At 31.3% G+C, this 21,738-nt stretch overlaps 2 protein-coding genes across 6 annotated transcripts; one reads left to right on the top strand and one right to left on the bottom strand.

Annotated features, from left to right (window-relative positions):
* The first annotated feature begins 3,726 nt into the window (after positions 1-3,726).
* LOC142627835 (putative trehalose-phosphate phosphatase 3) lies at positions 3,727-6,912 on the top strand. Its single transcript, XM_075801730.1, has 9 exons — positions 3,727-3,834; positions 4,231-4,371; positions 4,990-5,061; positions 5,188-5,313; positions 5,467-5,523; positions 5,724-5,825; positions 5,981-6,058; positions 6,328-6,468; positions 6,712-6,912. The coding sequence occupies exons 1-9, from the start codon at positions 3,727-3,729 to the stop codon at positions 6,910-6,912; spliced, it is 1,026 nt and encodes a 341-aa protein (XP_075657845.1).
* Positions 6,913-17,562: 10,650 nt separating this feature from the next.
* LOC142629725 (putative disease resistance protein RGA4) lies at positions 17,563-21,401 on the bottom strand. 5 transcript variants are annotated; one of them, XR_012843104.1, is made up of 5 exons: positions 20,798-21,401; positions 19,797-19,953; positions 19,172-19,276; positions 18,817-19,007; positions 17,563-18,168 (listed from the first exon to the last, which is right to left on the bottom strand). XR_012843104.1 is itself a non-coding variant. In XM_075803765.1 (3 exons), the coding sequence occupies exons 1-3, from the start codon at positions 21,127-21,129 to the stop codon at positions 17,838-17,840; spliced, it is 699 nt and encodes a 232-aa protein (XP_075659880.1). In that variant the 5' UTR covers positions 21,130-21,401; the 3' UTR covers positions 17,563-17,837. The 5 variants fall into 5 exon arrangements, 2 of the variants coding, with proteins under 2 accessions (XP_075659880.1, XP_075659881.1); XR_012843103.1 differs by having other exon boundaries at positions 18,817-18,999; XR_012843105.1 differs by lacking the exon at positions 19,172-19,276.
* Between the last annotated feature and the right edge of the window lie 337 nt (positions 21,402-21,738).

The raw sequence follows: 21,738 nt of genomic DNA, 5'->3' as shown, positions 1-21,738 counted from the left end.
CAATTAAAAAAATACTAAAGATAAGCCAAACCTATAAATATGTTACTTGTTTTGGTAAGGGGAGGGGGGTTTTAAAAGGTGACACTGATATTATTCAATATAGGTTATTTTTAATTATTATTATTACAACAATTCAATGTATTATGGAAACCTTTAACTCTTTAGTATTTTCGAAGTTCAACAATGTTGTTACATGATATTCATTTCTCTCACATGAATTGCGTGTTCTACTAATAAAATTCACAATGGAATCTACTATTAACATGCGAGGAATGAATATCATATTACTATACTTCAAAAGTACTTAATAAATTTTTATACCCTTAATGGTTGATTTTTTATTTGTTCTCAAGCTTCATTAAGTACTTATTAATTTGATGGACAAATTCATATCAACAAAAACTTAAAAATTTATTGAACTCGAAAACAATGATTTTATGAGAGGCCCATATTTCCGCTTGTAAATGATCCAAGTAAAATGATAGGTAAAAGTGTATAACAGCCACGGAAGGTATTAAAGAAACCCTTGTGCTACTAAAGAAACAAGCTAGAATGTAACTATGGACTCATCAACTAATATATTTCTCTTTTTGATACAAGATAGAAATTCTACTATAACTTAATTTAAGTGTACATATGTGTGAAGTTTTCTCATAAAGACTTGAACCCTGACTCTTGCCCCCCACGCCCTACACCCCACAAGTACAGTAGTACTTATACTTGTGGAGTGACCATCGCATTAAAAGTATGCGGTGGTCAATTAATATATTTTAAAAAGTTGAAAGCTAAGTGATAGGGGTTTTGTGAAATCTTCTAAGAAATTAATGGGTAAAAGGATTGGAGTTGATTTAATGTATTTCACAAAATAACCTAATCATTTTTCATTAGGACCCGCCTAGAAGTATGCTACTTATGTGAGTAAAACTAAAGCAATTGCAGTATTTATATCATTTGTGGAACGGATAATTCCACCTGAGGTAATTGTATGATTTGCCATACGTATTTTAATTCCCATTACCTTTTTCTTAAAAAAATCTCATTACTAATTTTATAATTTCACCATGGCTTTTAAATTGAGCTTATTTGTATTATAATATCTCTCTCCTAAGTTTTTGTGTTTGTTTCTCATAAAAATTTCATAATTTCAGACTTTATTACAACAATAAAAGTGAATTTTACCATATTCCTTATTATTTTACATAACCAATAAGTTTTCTCAAAAAAATAATAATAACCTTCTCTAAAAAAAAAAAAAAAACTATTGTCCGATTGGAGTGAGAGTAATTAATGCACTATAGCACACGTAAAATTGGAATCATTACCATCATTTTAATACCATACCTGTGCTTTTACCATATTCCGAATCCTAGTTGGACATTAAGCAAACTAGGTAAGTTTTAAATTTTGTGTGTGTTTTGTTTTTTTTCAAGTTTCATACATTTACAGATTTACAGTTCACGAATTTTGAAAGAAAAGTTTTAAAAGGTGAGAATCCGACGAGATTGTAATCTTGATTCTCTCCTCGTAAATGTATAAATACCATACCACCCCTCCCTTCTAGTTTCTCTCTTTCTCACTAAATTCTCTTTCTTACAAAGTTTAATTTCTAGGAAATTTTTCTCTCTAAGAAGTTTTTCTCAAATCAACCCAAGCTAATTAGGTACTTACTCTCTTCTCTTCACTCTCCCTTCTAATTCTTTTTACTTCATTGTTTATTCATAGCCGCACATACTATGTACTATGTTACAAAGTTTTGATTTTGAAACGAAAACAAATTAAGATTTGGTTCTATATATATACTAAGAAAAATTTGTCCTCCAACTTACAATTGAAATAATAATTCAATTTGGTACGTGGGGTCTATTCAATGTTACAATGAATAGCCTAATTTCAAAATGCTTTTGTTTTCTGTAAATTATGTTTGAATTTGAATGTATGTTTTATGTTTGTACTTGGGTTTTGTTGACGTGTGTTGGTTTGGTCTCCAATAGTAAGAAGGAATCTAGATTTTTTTTTTTAGAAGAAAGAAGGAGTCTAGTTGTGTGTCATTTAGAGTTTTTTTTTTTTGAATAAAAAAGTGGGTCCTAGGTATGGACTAATCGACCTCACACCACGTGACAACTATGGATAATAACATGCGCCATTGAGAGTTTGTACTTTATAGCATCCTATAGTAAAAAACGGATAATATTCAAGTAATCAAGGTTTTTTTTTAATTTTTTTTAATTGGGTAAATTTCATTAACATACCCTGAGATTTGGGTTAATGTCAATTAGATCCAAAAATTTTTAAAACTAGCTTTGTTCACTAAAACCAACTTAATTCCTAAATACTGTTAAACTTGTTAATCATTTTCCTCAACCATCTTAGGGACTAAGTTGGCTTTAGAGACCAAATTGATTAGTTTTGAAAAATCTTGGACTTAATTGGCATTAGCCCCCAAACTTCAGGGTATGTTGATGGAATTTAATTACCCTTTTAAATAAAACTTTTATTGAAGGTCTTGGATTTTAATATAGCGGAGTGAAAGGTTGATTGTAAAGACCATCATAGCCTTGCTTTTGACTTGAATCTAGGGTGACAATGAATAGACAAACAAGTAAGATAGGGGTAAGATAGTCATTGTCTTAAATAAACAGAAATCTTGCATCGATATTCATCAAAAAAAACTTTAGAGTTTTGATTCTTAAAAATAAAAACAACTTTAGGATTTTAATTAGAATCCACTCAATTGGAGAAAAAGGATCATAATACCCTTCTAAATTTATGCATAGTAATTGGCGGATGACAAGGTCTTCAGTCTCCCTAGTCCGTTCTATCTAATGACTCAAACACTAATACACGTTTTTTTTTTTTTTAATTATTGAAACTTTATTTAATCGAAAAAAAAAAATCTAAGGTATTTGTCTTGCTAACTTTAGCTTTATATTATAAGAGAAAAGCTTTTGGATGAGAAAAAAAATGGTACTATAATCTCTAACAATTACTTAAATATGATTTGTTAAGAATTTTGTAATTCAACTAATTAGTATCTTTTAATAGTTCTAATAGAAAAATCTCTGATTTAAATTCCACATTTCCCAACTATTGAATTATAAAAATAATACTTAGATATATTATTAAATTACCCCAAATACATAGTTCTATTTTTTTAAAGAAAATATTCTAGTTTCCTTTATTATTATTATTATTTTGGTAAGTTTATCAATTCTTTTGGTAAGAATTATTGCTATAGGGGTCTTAAAGATTGTCTATTAATAATGTAAAACTTCACCTGATTTTTTTTTTGTAGGACCCCATTAAATATTTTTTCTTCCAATTTTAGCTATAAAAAAAATAATTTTAAAAAAAAGGCCCCACAAAGCAATATTAAGTGAAAATGTGAAATCCGCCTTTTGTTTTATTTTTCCTTTTTCTTTGGGTGGTTAGTTGAATTAGTTGATCCACTTTTATCCCTTACGTTTTTAACCCAACTTTTTTAGTCAATTAAAATCATCCATTTTCAAAAGAAAAAACTATGTTAAAAGAGTGAATTATGCATGGTTGATATTGTCTCAACCAAATATATGTGAATGAACACAATTTCTTGTACCATTCTACCAATTATTCTTGTATCAACTATGAGTCTAGTCTAAGTTTCTTGCTTTGAGCTTGATTTATTTCCTTTCTTTTTTCATTTTTGTTAAATTAGTGTTGCAAAGTTAACTAACGCAATTTCATTTAACTATGGTATATCGACAACCACCTTCAGATCCCTTAAACATGGAATTCAACCCAAAAGAAAGATTTGACGACAATGGAGATACAATTAATGGTTCTTATGATGTATGGCTGGTAAGCACACACTATATTTAATGTTCCAACCACTAGAGATACCGATAGTTTATCATGTCATGCCTTATGTTACACCATTTTGCTATGAATGATTCAAAGAGTTTTCAAGTTTTCAACTCATTACAAACTATCTTTTATACATAATTTTTTACTTTATGTATATATCTTTCTCTTTTCATTGGGTACATTATTGTTTTCATTCATATTTTTTTAAGAAAAAAAAAATATTTTGCATTATGTACCATTTCTTAAAAGCTTTATTTTTTTAGGTTCAACTATATTCTTATCTACTTTCAACAAATAAACAAATCAACACACAAAAATCCAACCCAAAAGCATATTAAAGCTTTCTTGTTGTAGTAAATTACTAACAAGTTTTTTGTTTGGCTGCTATAGAAAAATCATCCTTCTGCCTTGAGCTCTTTTGATGAAATAAAGAGACTGGCTCATGAGAAACAAATGGTTGTATTTTTGGATTACGATGGAACCCTCTCACCAATTGTAAACGACCCTGATCGAGCTTTCATGTCTAATGTGGTAAGTACTTTATCTAAAAAAAGTTAGAACATGCATTAATTGTGACCATACATACATTATTAAAGATTATATTTTTGTGGTAAAAAATTCCCAAAAACTTTATGGAGGAAGAACTAAATTGTCTAATTTTTTTAACTAGTTCATGTATCATTTAGAATTCATTTGGCCGAAACCAAAACATATATTAGGAATTTATGCCTATGACCATGATTTGAATTATTTTATTTTATTTTTTTTACTTTGTTGGTTAAGCATCGTGCTATAGAAGTATAGGCTATACCATATAAAAATGAGTTTTCTTTTTAGAAAGTTTCAACTTATAGCATTCGCTTCTGATATTTTAGAAAACAAGTAACTTATATCAAAACTATTAACGTACTATTTTTTCAATCATTGCTTATCTTACTCCAACAATACTCTCCCATATGTGATATAACACAACCGTTGAATTGTGTGATATGTTTGGAAGTACAAAATTTTAAAAACGATGCAAACTAACAGGAATAGCATTATTTTAATATGGTATATATGTGCAATTTTTTTTTTTAATGAATGAATTTGTTCCTCCAAAAAAATGTTGTCTTATAACACTATAATCATGTGCCTATCGATTGACAGATGCGTTCGGCTGTAAGAAAAGTTGGTAAACATTTTCCAACTGCAATTGTCTCTGGAAGGTCTAGGGATAAGGTAAATTGCTCTTACACAATTAATGCAACAATGAGCTAGCTAGACCTTATAAATACAAACTTTTTTTTTTTCAAATTAATTAGCACACTTGTGATATTAACAAAGTGTTTTTTTTCTCTACTCTAGGTGTTCCAATTTGTGAGATTAAATAATATCTATTATGCCGGAAGTCATGGGATGGATATATCAACCCCATCAGTTTCTCTCTATTATGGTAACCATAAGCATCAAACTAGGACTATTGATGAAAAGGTATATTTTCTCAATTGTTTGTGGTTAATTTTCTATACTTGGTGCTTGTCATGGAAATTGCATTTTTTATGTTGTGTTCAAAACCTTAAATCAAAATTTAAATTGCAATGAAAATATCCTAAACGTTTTCCAGTAACTTTTTTGATCTTGTAGGGTAATGAAATGGTTAACTTCTGCCCAGCACAGAAATTCTTGCCTAGAATTCAAACAGTAAGAAATTATGTACTGTTTACAAACTTTGTATCCCCTTTTTCAGAGATAAAATGGCAAACTGATACGAAAATGCGTGGTTATAGTATCAAAAACTCCTCCTTTTGTTCCTAGCTAGGACTTTGTAGTATTAGAATGCAAATAAATTGTCTCTTTTTTTTTTCTTTTTAAACTTCAATAATGCTTTGCTTCTCTTGCAGATAAAGGTTATGTTGCAAGAAATAACAAGAGGCATAAAAGGTGCCATGGTTGAAGACAATAAATTTTGCCTCTCCGTACACTTTCGATGTGTGAATGAAGATGTAAATATTATAATGCAATAATGATAATTTGATATGATCAAATAAAAATAAATGCAATATGATAGCAATGTTATTGTTGACACATAAAAAACATGATAACATGTAGTAGTTCTCAAATTTGTAGATAATAAGATTGCATGTCAAAATTAATGCAGAATGTTGGCGTACTTAAGGAGAAGGTGGAATCAGCAATGAAATGCTATAAAGACTTCCGTATATCCGAAGGAAAAGAGGTATAGAATTTTTTTGTTATCTTTATAATAAATTCTAAGATTTCTCCCTTCTTAAAAATATAATTTTCCATTAAGTAGTAGTAATGTTTGGAATAAATCAATCATGCAATCATATAATTCATCTCTTTTGATTTTTTTTTTGGTGGAAGATAAATCATAGTATATGCACGTGTTCAATCCTAATTATTCTGTAAAAAATTTATAACTAATTCCAAAATTTTACAATTAAGACATGGTTGTTTTTGTTAATGTTGTTATTTTTGTTATAGGTCATGGAAATCCGACCTAATATAAACTGGGATAAAGGTCTTGCTTTGCAATATATACTTGATAATCTTGGTTTTGAAAATTCTAGCAAGGTCCTTCCTATATATATAGGAGACGATAAAACTGATGAGGATGCTTTTAAGGTATAGATTATCTACTTGATGGTACTTTATTATTGTTACCAATTTTAAAATGTGGTGATTCTTCTTAAAGCCTAGCAAGATGAACCCGTTAAATATTGATCAAACCCCCTCTTCTTCCATAGGCTTGGTGGATGTTGCCAAAACCATTGAGATCATGCATTTAACTCTTTTTGTTAATTTTGATGAATGATCAGGCTTGTATTTAGACCCACACTAATGTAATTTGTGTACCAATGTTTGCAGATGATTAAGAGCATTGGAAGAGGATTTCCTATAGTTGTTTCTTCTACTCCAAAGGAGACAGAAGCCCTATACTCTTTACGTGACCCAATAGAGGTCATGTCCTTCCTAATACGTTTAGCAAAGTGGAAAAAGGATTGTACTTTGAGAGGTGGATATGAAAACAAATCTTTGTTTGGTGTATTTAGGAGGTTAATTAGGTAGAGAGATGCTAACTTCTCAGTACGAGGTATGCTTAACAGGCACAGGTGAACTGGTTCATACTAATTGGATATTGTTACATTGTTATCATTTATGGGCAATTGTTTATAATTATATATAAGGGCTATTTCTTCTTATTTGCCTTTCTCCCAAGGTTCTAAAAAGTATGATTTTTATATGTACATTGAGTCATCCATGGCTCATGAAAAATCATGTTAATTGTTTTATTAAAATCAGTTTTTTTTTTTTTTTTTTGGGCACTTTGAACTTGGTCTTCCTCCTCAATTGTTTGGATCATTCTTCTGTCTCTTCTTCGTCTCAATTATTTAGTCATTCTTCTCCTTTTATTATTATTATTATTATTTTTTCTCTCTCTTTCTATGTTTGCTTCTGACAATTGCTCTTTATCATCAGACCAAAAACATCAACTAGGATTTTTGGTGTAAGAGGGTAAATGCAGATCAGAATTAATATATCTAAAACTGGTTTTGGGCTATAGTTCTCTTGTAACCAAACAGCCATGGAACTTGTTCAAGAACTTGGAACAGTACTGTCCACAAATTGGAATAGTGCCTGTCCCTATTTCAGAAGAATGACATCCAACATGCATCACCAAACAACATTGATGAAATAATGCCATCCCTATTAAAGTACTTATTATACATAGCAAACTCACTAGTGAACTTGCGGAAACACTTATACGCATAGCTCATGGCCGGCGTAAGTCCCTTAGCAAAGTCGTAATTTTTTAGTAGCATTTAAGGAATCCAAAGAATTTTAAGATTATATATTCTTTTAAGATATAAATTTTATTCTAGAATAATCTCACCTAGAGGCTTGAATTTCGCCCTTACTCCTCACCTCACAAGAACTTGTATTTGAAAAATGATAACTTGTATTTGTAAAGCGATCATCATGTTAAGGTAGCATTGTGATAATATTACATTTTCAAAATATCACAAACCTTGTTTTCCTAATAAAAAAATTAAAAGAAATAAATATATAAAACATAAACCTTAAATAACAACCAGGCTGTTTACATAGAAATGCCTTATGTCTCTCAAAAAAATAAAAAAGAATGAGAAATCGCTTATTATATTTATATATCAAAAACCTAATTTCGCACCTAGGATGTGCATGCTTCCACATGACTCTATCTCTTTGATTCCAATGCCCAATCTTATATTAATTGTATTATTTAATACATCAATTATATATGTTATCTTTTAGAGTGATGTAAACCCTATGATGTCACATAGCACACAACGTTTTATACACGTCATACAATTTTGAGCTTCTTCAATACACCCAAATAAATAAGTATTTTGATGTGTACTATTTCTTTCTTTCTTTTTTTATTTATTTTTTATTTTTTTATTATAGATAGTTTTAACATATGGCATTTACTCCTGATAATATTTTTTTATCATTAGACCAAGACATCAATTGATTTTTGGTGTAGGCGGAGATTAAACCTCAAATCTCTTATTCAATCATCAGAGATTTTACCAGTTGAGTTAACTGAAACCCACATTTTAAATTAATCTTAAAAATTTGTCATTATTAGAAGTATAAAACACATAATTTACTGAGATACAGGCCAAAATGAGCATTTGCCCATTTTTCCAAAACTTTCCAACAAAATGTCCATGTTTTAAAACTATCTAGCAAAATACCCCTATTTTAAACTCAATTTTTAAAAAATCGAGTTTCAATAAAAACTCGATTTTTAGAAAATCAAGTTATGTGAAATCAAACTTAAAAAAAAAAATGGAACTCAAGTTCCATGCAAAATTTCTCAAATTACTTGATTTTCATCAAATCGAGTTTTTCATTAAAACTAGATTTTCTAAAAATCGAGTTTTAAAACAGGGGCATTTCGCTACATCTTTTAAGTAAAATGGGCAAATGCCCATTTTGGCCCTGAAATACATATATACATAAGTTGTTTTGCCTTCTATTGCCTTTTTCAATTATCCATGAAAAACTTGTTCTCCTTTTTCTTCAAATGATTACATAAGTTGTTTTGCCTTCTATTGCCTTTTTCAATTATCCATGAAAAACTTGTTCTCCTTTTTCTTCAAATGATTACATGTGTCCCTTTGTGAATGTATTCAACAATTACAGATGTCATCCTTAAATTTACTTTCAATGTTAATTAATTTTTTTAATATAGAATATAAAGAAATATTAACATCCATACAAATATACAATATATAGAATGGAGGTTTAGTAATTAATTTTGGTATATTGACTTTTATTTCTCCCTATCATTCTTCCAACCCCTTTCCTCCCTTTCTTAACTCTTCTTCTTCCCCCATAGTTCTTCACCACACTGTTACTCTTTTTCAAACTCTTCATCTCTCTTTTTAAATCTCCTTATTCCTATCTTTGTTTTTATAAATTTCATATTACTTCTCTCTAATTCATTCCACATTCTTCCTACAAAAAATATCTCTCTCTCTCTCTCTCTCTCTCTCTCTCTCTTTGTGTTTTCTTCTTTTTTCTATGTATTAATTATTATATTTGCCTTTTTTAGCACATTTTTTTTTATTCTTTCTTGCAACTTTACTTTAGGTTGATATGTTTTAGTGTTTTGATTCCCCATCACAAGCCCCTTTTCTTATGAATTTTGTTTGGATTAATATATATATATATATATATATATATATATATATATATATATATATATATATATATATATATATAAAGTTTGGGTAAATACTTGTTTTGAAATTGAGAATTTAAGTTTATATTATAAAATGCTTGACTTGGCTATGTATTGAATGTGTTTACCAATTATTTGAATAATTGATTATTACAAATACTATATCTTATGACATTAATTTCTTTTTAATTTGGGTTTGAGATTAGGGAGAGAAAGTTTGAATTTTGATGTTATTTTGGCATTCTTTTTTGTTTCAATTTGTGTTTATATTAGGTTTTGGATCCTAAAAGTGTATGTTCAAAAAACAATTCTTGATTTATAAATGTTTAGATAGGTAACATATTTTTTTTTTGGATATAGTGTGTGAAATTTGGATTTTATGAATTTTATTAAGCAATATTAATTTCCAATATCTAGTGAACTTTGATGATGCACAAAATTTTGTAAGTAAATATTGTTTAGAAATGAATATTTTCTCTACTTACCTTTTGTGTTCTTGAGAAAGTTTGTCTTGTTTTACATATTTTATCTATTTATTTATTTATAGTTATGATAGTATTTCAATCTATAGCGTCTATTCCTTAATAATTTTTCTTTATCATCAAGCTAAGACATCAAATGATTTTTGGTATAGGCGGGATTCAACTCTAATCTCTCTTATTCATCTACAAAATATTTTACTAGTTAAGCTAACTGGAACTCATATTTTACTTTTAATTTTCATAATAAAGAAAATTTTTAACTATAATGTGTTATATATATATTAACTTCAAGAAAAAAACTTTCATGCACATCACATAATTTACAGCGACTAGCTTCTTCTTAACTCTTAGCATAACCTTTCCTTGTCTTTTTATTTTTTATTTTTACAATAACCTTTCCTTGTCTGTTCCTTGCATATGCATCTCCTAAGATAACTTTGAAAATTCCTTCTCAATTATATATAATCCAAGTGGTGACAACCGACAAACATGAATACTGGTATCAAGGAAGACACAAATGAGATTAAAGAAACATTGTTTATATTTTACGAATGAAGCATATATCTATAAAATAATTCATGAGTCTACTGTTAATACATGCTAGATTGTATAATAGTTTGAGGTCCATCGCCAATAAAAGGCTTGGTATGTTGAGGGCAGAGAAGCAAAACTAGAAAGATAATACAGGCCTATCAATATAATTGCACTGTTCATCTTCTTTCTTTTGTATCAGTTCAGTCATCCCTCTATACCTTGTGTGTTTAAGTGTGTCTATATATACATATATATGGAATCAATCACCGTCCGGCAAGTGGCGGCGCTACCTTTCCCATGCCAAGGCCACATCAACGCCATGATGGGTGTCTGCAAGTCATTATCTTCAAAACAAGGCCATGGAATTCTCATCACCTTCGTTGTCATGGAAGAGTGGCTCAACTGCATCTGTGGCTCCGACCCCAGCAAGCGAAATGATAACAGTAACAACACCATTCGCTTTGCTACCATCCGTAACGTGGTCGAGCGTGAAAAAATGGGTGACTTTGCGCCCTTCAATGAAGTGGTGAAGGCGAAAATGGAAGCTCCTGTTGAAGAACTCCTGGATCGACTGGACCCTCCGGTGGATTGAATTTGTTAGGTTTTGAGTTTGTAATGTTGGCAAACCATAACAAAAACTAAGTCTCATTGGTTTAGAATGGTCTACAGTGAAGTCCAAGGCAAAAAACTCATGTCCGGGGTGAAAAAAATTGAGTAACAATCTGTTTCGTTCGATTGGTACTCGATTGGTACTTGATTGATCGAAAGGCATTCGATTGGTACTTGATCGATCGAAAGTCGCATATCAGCAAAAATCAACAAACGTAAGAAGACCATAACTTTACTGTTTTAAGCTCAAATCACGAGCCATTTTTTCCAGTATTTAAAGGACATTATAAGCTAACCCTAGAGAGGCTTTTTAGAGTTTTTTTTAGAGAGATTAGAGTGCATCTTGTGCCTCTTTGTATTTAGGGTTTTGTTCCTAAAAAGCTCTCTTATATCTTCTACCGGTATTATTACTTGAAGAATCTCAAGATCCGATGTTGTAGAAGTTGCTGCCTTCTCTAGTCATCAAAGGTGCTGATGATCTAAACCTTCAATGGTGGTCTTGAAGTCATAAACAGGAGAGTTTGTGTTGCTAAACCTTTGAGTGGGATCTCAAAGTCACAAACGTGGGTGTTTGTATTTTGCAAAGCCCAAAGAAAGAAGTAGTTTGTAGACTCGGAGCTATCATGGGGTCGTGGTAGTAAGTTTTTTACTTGAGGTAGCAATATAATGTTAGTGGTCTAAGTCGCTATTACAAACTTCAATTCTTTCATAGTGGATTTGTTGTTTTACCTTAAGAATAGCTAGATCAAATCCTCCCTAGGTTTTTTACCGATTTGGTTTTCTTGAGTCATCATATCATTGTGTTCTTTATATTTCCACTGTTTTGCATGATATGATTGTTTTTTTTTTAAACCTAGATTTGAATAATAAACCTCAGTATTTATTTGGTTAATTAATTAGGTTAAACAATCTAGTTTTATAGGGGTCTAAAACGTATAAGTGGTATCAGAGCAGGTTAGCTCTAGTGTGTAGATTTTTTGATCTAAGAGTTGATCCTTGATCCCTGTTATCATGGATAATTTTAAGTGTCTTACTATTTTTTATTGTGATGATTTAAATAAAAAGGACACTGTTGTTTATGTTGATCTTATTGATGCCTGTGAAACTCTCCGTAAGGAATTATTGAAATATATGAAAATTGCTAAGAAATTCAAGGAAGAATTAAAATTGGCTAGTCTTGAAAAAGATGAATTGGTTACTAGATTAGATGAATCTAATAAAAAGAATGAACTTTTGAGAAATCAAATTTCCTCTCAAGATGAGAAGATAAAAACTTGGAGCAAGAGTTGGTTGAATGTAAGGCTAAAATTGAAAATTTGACTAGTACCAAGCCTGCTGTTGATAACAGAAGTGTTTCTGTTTCTCTTAAGCCTAAAACTAAGAGAGTTTATATCCCTCATTTCAAGAGGAATAATAAAGAAAATGATTATTTTGCTAGGTTAGACAAAGGTAAAAGTTCTGATGTAGACGCTGAAGTTTCTACACCTAAGTCTAAACCTACTATTAGAGAGCATAAGAAATCTGTTTTTGTGCCTACCTGTCATCTTTGTGGTGTTGTTGGTCATATTAGACCAAATTATTCTTTGTTGAAGCAAAACCAAAATCTGAGACTAGATTTACTGTTAGGAATACTGATGTTCCTAAATTTGTTCCTGTTTGTCACTTTTGTGGTGTCTCTGGTCACATTCGTCCTAATTGTCATAAATTGAAATTTAAACATTCTGTATTTCAATCTAGGATATGTGATAATATTTCTCTTGCCATAAGTCCATATAAATTGTTTCATATTCTTTTGAAAAATTTGAACTTGTTGGCTTGTGAAAGAAAATTGCAGGATTTTAGTCTTTCTCAGAAGATTGGTGTAACCCCTCAAATACACTCTGCTTTTCATGGATTTTCACCTACAAAGCCGAAGACTCGTGCTATATGGGTGAGAAAAGATTCTCTAAGGTAAGTGTTACTTACTTGTCCAAGTTTTAATTCTTTCAATTATTAATGGACATGTTTTCTTTTAGTTTTTTGTTGTTTTATTTTCTTAGGTTGTTTTGATTATTCAAAAATCCAAAAAAATTGAAAAATTTCAAAAAGATACAAATATTTTATTTTGTGTCTTGTTTTATTTGTTTTGAGGATTACATGAATTAGAATATCTTTTTCTTATTTAGAACATACTTGACATTGTGGAGAAACTTAAATAGTTTATGTAATATATGTGCTAAGCTATTTCTAATCTTGTATAAGTATGTACTAGTTTGTACATGTATTCATGGGTTAATTAAGAAATTAATATTTTTTTGTTTTTGTACCCTCTATAGCTTAGTTTTGCATTGTCATGCATTGCATTTGCATTTTATACATTAAGCATAATGTGTGCATTTAGTTTGGGTCATAAATTTTTTTAAACTAAAAAGATTTTTGTGTTTTGTATCACATATCATGGACTTGTAATCAAGGTTGGCCATATTATCTTTACATAACTTGTTTTTGTACTCTGTTTAGCTTGGATGAGCTTATTTTATTGCACTTTACTAGTTTGAGCTTTGTAGTGCATGTTGTGTGGAAAGATGTTTATAGTTTTTGATAACTTTGTCTTGATCTTGAAGTCACATGCCTTTGATTGTTAAACTTGAACTTAATGAGAAAGACATAAATAATCATCTCACCACTGTTTACTAGCCAATCATGAACACCTTAGTGCATATTGTAAGATTTTGTACTTGAGAAAATGTAACGCATGCACAAAAAGAACATAAGGTGTAGCCTCGGTTTAAATAATAAAATTGGTGTGTACATTATCTTGGTTATTTTAATAAATTTCAAAATAAATAAAATTAATGTGTACATTATGAGGCAAATCAAGAAACTTACATGATTGCAAGCTTTTATTCTAAGAGATGTGAGAATTATATGATGTAACTCTTTAAATGATAGTCTCTTTTAAATGTATGTGATGGATTTTGTAGAAATTGTGTTTAATTGCTATTCACATATCTCCTCACATGTATCTCAACCTTTTTGATAGCTGCACACACTACACAAGTTACTCTTTGCTAAACTTTGTACATGTTATTGTGTGTGATCTTGTTGTGGCCATCCAATATTATGTTTTCTATGGTGTTTGATGCAAAATATGTTTAAGGGTTGGCAAAAATTATGTTTTTAATGATTAAAAAGCTTTGTTTTGAAGTTCTGGGTTGAAAACTCATGTTTTTGAAAAACTTTTAAACTCACTGTCATGCATTTCATCCATGAAATAACTTGGTTTGAGTGGTTTCTGCAAAATCTATTGTTGTTTTTCAAAAAATTTGTTTTCTAGGATTTCGATCGATCAAATCTGTTTTTCGACCGATCGAAAATCCCTTGATTTTTAATCATGACTTTCTGCTTGACTCGATTGGTATTCAAATGACACTCGATCAATCGAAACTGAAAAAATTTTAGTTTTTAAGCTTTTGACCAATTTTTTTTTATGCATCATTTATGTTTAGGATGCACATGCATTGCATTGTTTTCTGTATCCATTTTGCAGTTTAGCAATCATATCTCTCATTGTTTTCACACATACCATGCATACACTTTGCTAAATTGGGTACTCAACTTGATTTAAAAATTGATTGATTAATTTTTGAGTCCTTTGTACTTTCTAGTATATGCTATTTTTATGTGTGAACTATAGAAAATATTTTTCTTAAGAGATATGGTGGATAATCAATGTGCAAATATTTTTTCTACTCATGCAACTGTTTATAGGTCACATAGTGTCAAGTTTGCATTTATTGAAAGAGATAATATTTTTCTTCATGTGTATCCTCAACTTAATTTTTAAGTTTGGTTTATGTCTTTTTATTTTTCTTCACCTCCTAAATTTTCCCCAAAACTGTTTTTTCCCAAAACTTGTTTTGTTTTTCCTTTTTTTATAGAGGGAGAAAATTTTTTTTTTTTTTAACCTTTGCTCTTCATAGGGGGAGTTTTCTCTATTCTCTATAGAGTTGGATTCATTTGTTTCCTTGATTCTCTATGTTCTCTTAACTTTTGTTGCGTATGTTTTCTGTTTACTCTTTGTTTGAGTTATCTTTGTCAACACGTGATAAAAAGGGGGAGAAATAGATGAAATGTGGGAATCTTGTTTAAAAAGATTTTAAAATGTTTTGTTTAGGGGAAGATAAAATTGTTTTTGAAATGGAGAGAATATAAAAACTTTTTGATGTATCTAACTTAGAGGGAGAGTTAGAATTTACTTTTGTTTTTATATTGTGTTTCATATTATTGTTTATATGTCTTTCTTTCCACACATGCATTTATGTGTTCTTTTGAGTGTTTTCAGGAAAGACAGGTACATTCTGATCAAGACCTTCTACCTCTTATTGCAACTTCCAGGTTAGGAGTCTTAGATTGGAATTTGTGATGTATTTGGGCATTTAATTGTATATGGGCATTATGTTGTATGTGTGTTTTGTCACGGATTGCCAAAGGGGGGGATTGTTAGGTTTTGAGTTTGTATGGCAAACCATGACAAAAACTAAGTCTCATTGGTTTAGAATGGTCTACAGTGAAGTCCAAGGCAAAAAACTCATGCTCGGGATGAAAAAAATTGAGTAACAATCTGTTTCGTTCGATTGGTACTTGATTGATCGAAAGGCATTCAATTGGTACTTGATCGATCGAAAGTCGCATATCAGCAAAAATCAACAAACGTAAGAAAACCATAACTTGACTGTTTGAAGCCCAAATCGTGAGCCGTTTTTTCCACTATTTAAAGGACATTATAAGCTAACCTTAGAGAGGTTTTTAGAGTTTTTTTTAGAGAGATTAGAGTGCATCTTGTGCCTCTTTGTATTTAGGGTTTTGTTCCTAAAAAGCTCTCTCATATCTTCTACTGGTGTTATTACTTGAAGAATCTCCAGATTCGGTGTTGTAGAAGTTGCTGCCTTCTCTAGTCATCAAAGGTACTGATGATCTAAACCTTCAAGGGTGGTCTTGGAGTCACAAACAGGAGAGTTTCTGTTGCTAAACCTTTGAGTAGGATCTTAAAGTCACAAACGTGGGTGTTTGTGTTTTGCAAAGGCCAAAGAAAGAAGTAGTCCATGGACTCGAAGCTATCATGGGGTCGTGGTAGTAAGTTTTCTACTCGAGATAGCAATAGGATGTTAGTGGTCTAAGTTGCTATCGTACAAACTTCAATTTTTTCATAGTAGATTTGTTGTTTTACCTTGATGATAGCTAGGTCAAATCCTTCTAAGGTTTTTTACCGATATGGTTTTCCTGAATCATCATATCATTGTATTCTTTCTATTTCCACTGCTTTGCATGATATGATTGTTTTGTTTTAACCTAGATCTGAATAATAAACCTAAGTATTCACTTGGTTAATTAATTAGGTTAAACAATCTAGTTTTATAGGAGTCTAAAACGTATAGAATCATAGCTGACTTTGAGCTGCAGTGGCCAATAGACTTTGCGATTTGAAAGGAAATTCCAATTGCCTCGCTTTGGAGCATATCAGCTTTTTTTTTCTCCATGCTTCATCGTTATTATGTTTTCACACAGCATCATCATTTGCCGCTTCACTTTATAGGCACTTCCATTAGTAACAGTGCATGTTAGTGAGAAATAAAAATAACAGATCTCATCTTTACATTTTTTGCCCCAATTTAATAACACATGTGACTGTGATTTAAGAACCATTACTATCATATTGATTGACTCACCATTTTTACTCTTTCATTCACAATCGCATGTATCACAATTGCACTAGAAATTATGGTACAAAAATTGTGTCCTAACAAAGAGTCTTATGGCTCAACTAGTTAGTACAATCTGATATTTTCAACAGAAACTTTCAGGATTCAAATGACTTTCTCCTATTGCAATTATTAAATTTTCAAAAGAAAAAAAGTTGGACCCGTAAACTTTCTCTAAAAGTGATAATCTTTCAAACACAAGGTGACATGATACACTCTTTCCTTGGGACGCAATATTTTTGTAATTCTTTTTTCATAGCTACTGACATAATTTGTTCAAAATCATTTTCTTTGAACAGGCACTATCTCTAGGGAAATGCTATTAAACCAATCTGGTTGTCATTCTCCAAATCTCTAAAGTCATAAATGACAAAAGAGTTTACTACTGCTAATGAAAAAAAGAGAGTAACTGATGTATACAAAATTCTCACTACACTGCACAAGCTCTACGATGCAATTGAATCACTGTACGAACTCCTCAGATGTCAAAAGGATTATATAACAATTACAAATCAACTTCAAGGCATAAATCCTTCATGAACCAAGCTAACAGGACCAACAGCAATTGAATATACATTAGCAGCACTAGCCATTTAGGCTCTTTTGATTATGTGATTACTGGTCCACACAAAGTGCACATGCGAACAATTTTAATATACAAACAACCTGCTTCTAAAGCCAAATTGTTGACTTGACCTTTAGCAAACTGGTTGATTCAAGAATATTAAGATTCCGGCACGTCTTTCAGCTGCAATATTTTTTGTTTGGTTGTTAATGATCATAAAGCTGAAATTTGAAAGAATACAAATAAAATTTTCCTCTTAACAAAAGCAATCTATGTACTTTCGAAATCACGTATCTATGATGACAAACTTGATAACCAGTCATTCACATTCAAACAACAAAAGAACATGGAAACAAGAATTTACATATGTCACTGCTTGACATTGTTTCTTCTTGACATCCATGATATGTTAGATTCAGGATGTTGATTGGAGCCTCATCTATAAGCCTTTTTGTGTCCATGACTTTGTAAACAATGACAATGCTTCGGGGAGGAGAGAAACAGAGCTTTGTTGTTTTGATATATAGAACTTTTCCGTTCTGCATATGGAGCCTTTTAAATTAGCTATCTTGCACCAAAATGTAAGACATGGCTATATGAGGTGCATCATTGCTTAATGATTTTCACCAGCATAAGCTACACTTCTCCAATAAGTTTAGACTGCATAGGGTCAACAAAGAAGGTCGTAGCTTCAGGACAAAGGACAGAAAATACAAAAGCAAAGCTTGAGAATTAAAAAATTTCAACAGGTTTGTTATGGAAAATCAAACGAAATATTTTACTTTGACATGAAAATGATTCTAACAATTAAAAATATTCAGCAAACTTCTCTTCTATTTCCCTATTATAGTCTAAATCTCAAACCCATCGCAAGATCAATATGGTGTTTTGATTTTCCACCCACAAATTCTCAATTAGTACACCACCATACTGAATATCGTAGTAAATTTCTGTGCTTGACATAACCATTATAGCACTGTAGCATTTTATTTAATTGATGCTAGAGGTTTAGCAAAATTCCAAACAGTGCGTGACTGAGATAAAATCAGCAATTGAGAAGTAACAATATGGAAAATGTAAGCTTTGACTAGACCTCTTAATCCCCAGTAACTTCCAATTTGTTGACTATGATTTAAAACTTAGATAACCACATGGTTGAATGGTGTTGAGCTATTTTATTGGAATCATATAGAACTACATAATGAGGATTACACACACAAATATACCTCCTAGATAACTTAAAAAGGCTAAAAGAAAAGCACCTTAATTATGAGAATTTAAAAAAACAAAGGAAAGAAAAATGCAAACCTTCAGTGTAATAACCCTGATGTTGAGGAGAAAATAGATGACATTAAGGCGTCAATATATGAAATCTGAGGTCAAAAGATGTTCATCACTATAAAACTCAACACTACAGTGCACTACACCATTCTCCGTGCTTATAACTTCAAACACTCGCTGGCTACTAGATTAATGAGCTTCTTCTGTGATCTGAATCACTAGCGACAACCATACCCAACAGATTAATGAAGAGAAAGTTATACGAAACTAAATAGTTACATGCCAAACAGAGAACCTATAAAGCCAGCAGAGGAATAATGAAGGACAAATTCAAGAAAATTTGGTCACTGGCAATATTAGTAAGGTAAAAGGAAAAACTTACTTCCCTTGGCAGTTCAAAATCCATGCTCGCATCCCCAAGCACTCACTGAACATTCTTTCTCTGTCCTCAGAGGCCTATTGCAAAGCAAGGAATGTTTTCTAGTGGCTGGAATTAGGGCTTATTCAGGGTAACAAGCATTATCAGAAGTAAGAAGTTTGCAAAGAAGGCTAACTTTTTTAATGATTAGAATTATACTACTATTAATCACAATGGACATCAATGTAATAATCTAAAGTAATTATACATAGTGGCCAAACCTTAATTTCAAGAATCTATGACATGTTAAGATAAATTTCAAAGTCTATGCAACAAACAAGGGATGAGCATCACAAGCAATCAAAGTAGTAGTCAGAATGATTTTTTTTTTTTTTTTTCTAAAAAATAAAAGGTGACTGCTAGGACAGACTCCAGAAGCAGAGTGCTAATTCCTACAGCAAACTTTACTACTATGCCTTGCAACGTATTTAACTCATAAGCAATATGAGGAGCATAAAGATAATCCAGAAAATATAAACCTAATTCCTACAACAAAACAGGGCAATCAAAGACTATTCAAATGAGAAGCAGCAATAAGTATGGATTTGACAACCAAACAAGAAAAATGGAAGTTAAATGAAAAATATACCATATAATATATTTGGGAGGCATCATCTTCCTCGATTTCCTTTGTGAGTGGTGGTGTCAAGATCATGTTCATTTCCTTCCTCAACTGAATTCTTGACGTCCTTGATGGGGTTTCCTCTTTGAGATTGATCTTATCTTCCTTGTCCGTCAGAAATAAGCTGCCCACAAGGTATATGTTAATCTGTTGGTCGAATGCTATTTGTGACAAGTAGAGGACTTTGTCTAAAATCTGAAAACATGATTGACAAACAGAAGAAGATTGTTTTGAGATTTAAACATAGACTACACTAGGAGATGAGCTAGAGATGACATTGTCAATGATTTTAGGAGTTGTAGCGGCAAAAGCTTTTGAGGGTACTCCAAATTTCCTACAGAGATGAATACTGTTTAACACAAGTTTCAAATGTATAAATTATAATTTTCTAGCAAATTCTTCTTGATATCAAATAGTCCAATCCTTTCAAAATTAGGGAACTTAAAAACTCCAATTTTAAATCCATAAAAAACAAAAAACAAAAAACAAAGAAAACCAATAAAATAGTAAACAAGTTACATTACCTCTTCAATAGATTTAAGGATTTTTTTGGCAATCCTACACTGATCAAAAGGTTCGGAAACACAAACCCACGTTCTTTTTTCAAAATGGGACTTCAAATCATGATCATTGTAAGCTAGTTGGGCTAGAGTCGTTTTTCCAATACCACCCATTCCCACTAAAGAGATGACATAGGGGCTTCTTTCATCTACACTACCCTTGCCCAGTAGGATGCTTACTAGGTCATTCCTAACCTTATCACGACCTAAAATTTCAGAAACATCAACAAAGGAAGTAGTTTTTGGTCGTTCAACTTCTTCAATGCCCCTAGTCAATTCAAATCCATATGTCTCTCTCTCTTTGTTAATCTCATCGAATTTTTCATTTAGTTCTTTTATCTTATGAGCAATATCACGATGCTGAAAAGGACTAGGAAGTGAGAAATTAAAGTTGATAAGGGGCCATACCTTCCTCTTCTTAGCAGTACTAGTTTCAGCTTTCTCTTCTTCTCTTCTTCTTCTTTTTCTTGTTTCTTAATATCTGCTTTGATCATGGCGGTGTTCCACTCATCTAACACGTCATCCATCTCATAGGATACGTCTTTGGGCTTATCTAACCAAAGCTTCACAGCTTCATCCTTCAGTTGCCTTTTCTCTGCATCGTTGAGCACTGCCTGGATGGTGCGGAATTTGCTTTCAAGCTTTTGGACTTCTTCCTTGACACTTACAGTCAACCTGAGATCTGAAGCAATGATGGAACCAAGCTCCTTGGCAATTGCAGAAACTAGAGCACGAGCCATACTTGAAAATGGAAATTTGTTTGGATAATCCAAGAGACTGAAAGAGTAGATGAAAACTGGTTGATAGATCAAATGTACTGCTCTTTTACTTTCCACCTCTTATAATGGATTGGCAAGGCCAGAAACAATGCACTCAGTCAGGGGCACAAAATAATTAAAAGATATTGATGCAGTGATCGGTAGCATGGGAACATGTCACGTTCACATTGGAAGCACTTGATTTAAGGGAGGTGGGAAACCAAATAAAAAAAAAGCTTTACATTGGGAATTGTAGATTCTTATCTTAACACATGCCCAAGACACCAACTGTAATTTTATATATATAAAACTGCTCTTAAGTCGTATGTAAGTTTGCATGGGAACATGGCACGTTTGATGGTTAAAGCACATGCTACGAACTCGGTCATAACTTAAACCCAACTTCTATGTGCTACGCTGTCCTATTATACTTTTCTTGTTTGCTTATTTTTAAGGTATCAAGAGAATAAATACTAAAATATATACCTAACATGTGAAAGATTATTGGTGATATAATGAATTTCTAATGAGATAACAATATATACCTCTCTCTCTCTCTCTCTCTCTCTCTCTCTATATATATATATATAT

Source organism: Castanea sativa, chromosome 3 (assembly GCF_040712315.1).
Source record: "Castanea sativa cultivar Marrone di Chiusa Pesio chromosome 3, ASM4071231v1".
In the NCBI taxonomy this organism is placed as follows: Eukaryota; Viridiplantae; Streptophyta; class Magnoliopsida; order Fagales; family Fagaceae; genus Castanea; species Castanea sativa.
The sequence above is the reverse complement of the archived record's forward strand: the minus strand, read 5'-3'. Positions and strand labels throughout refer to the sequence as shown.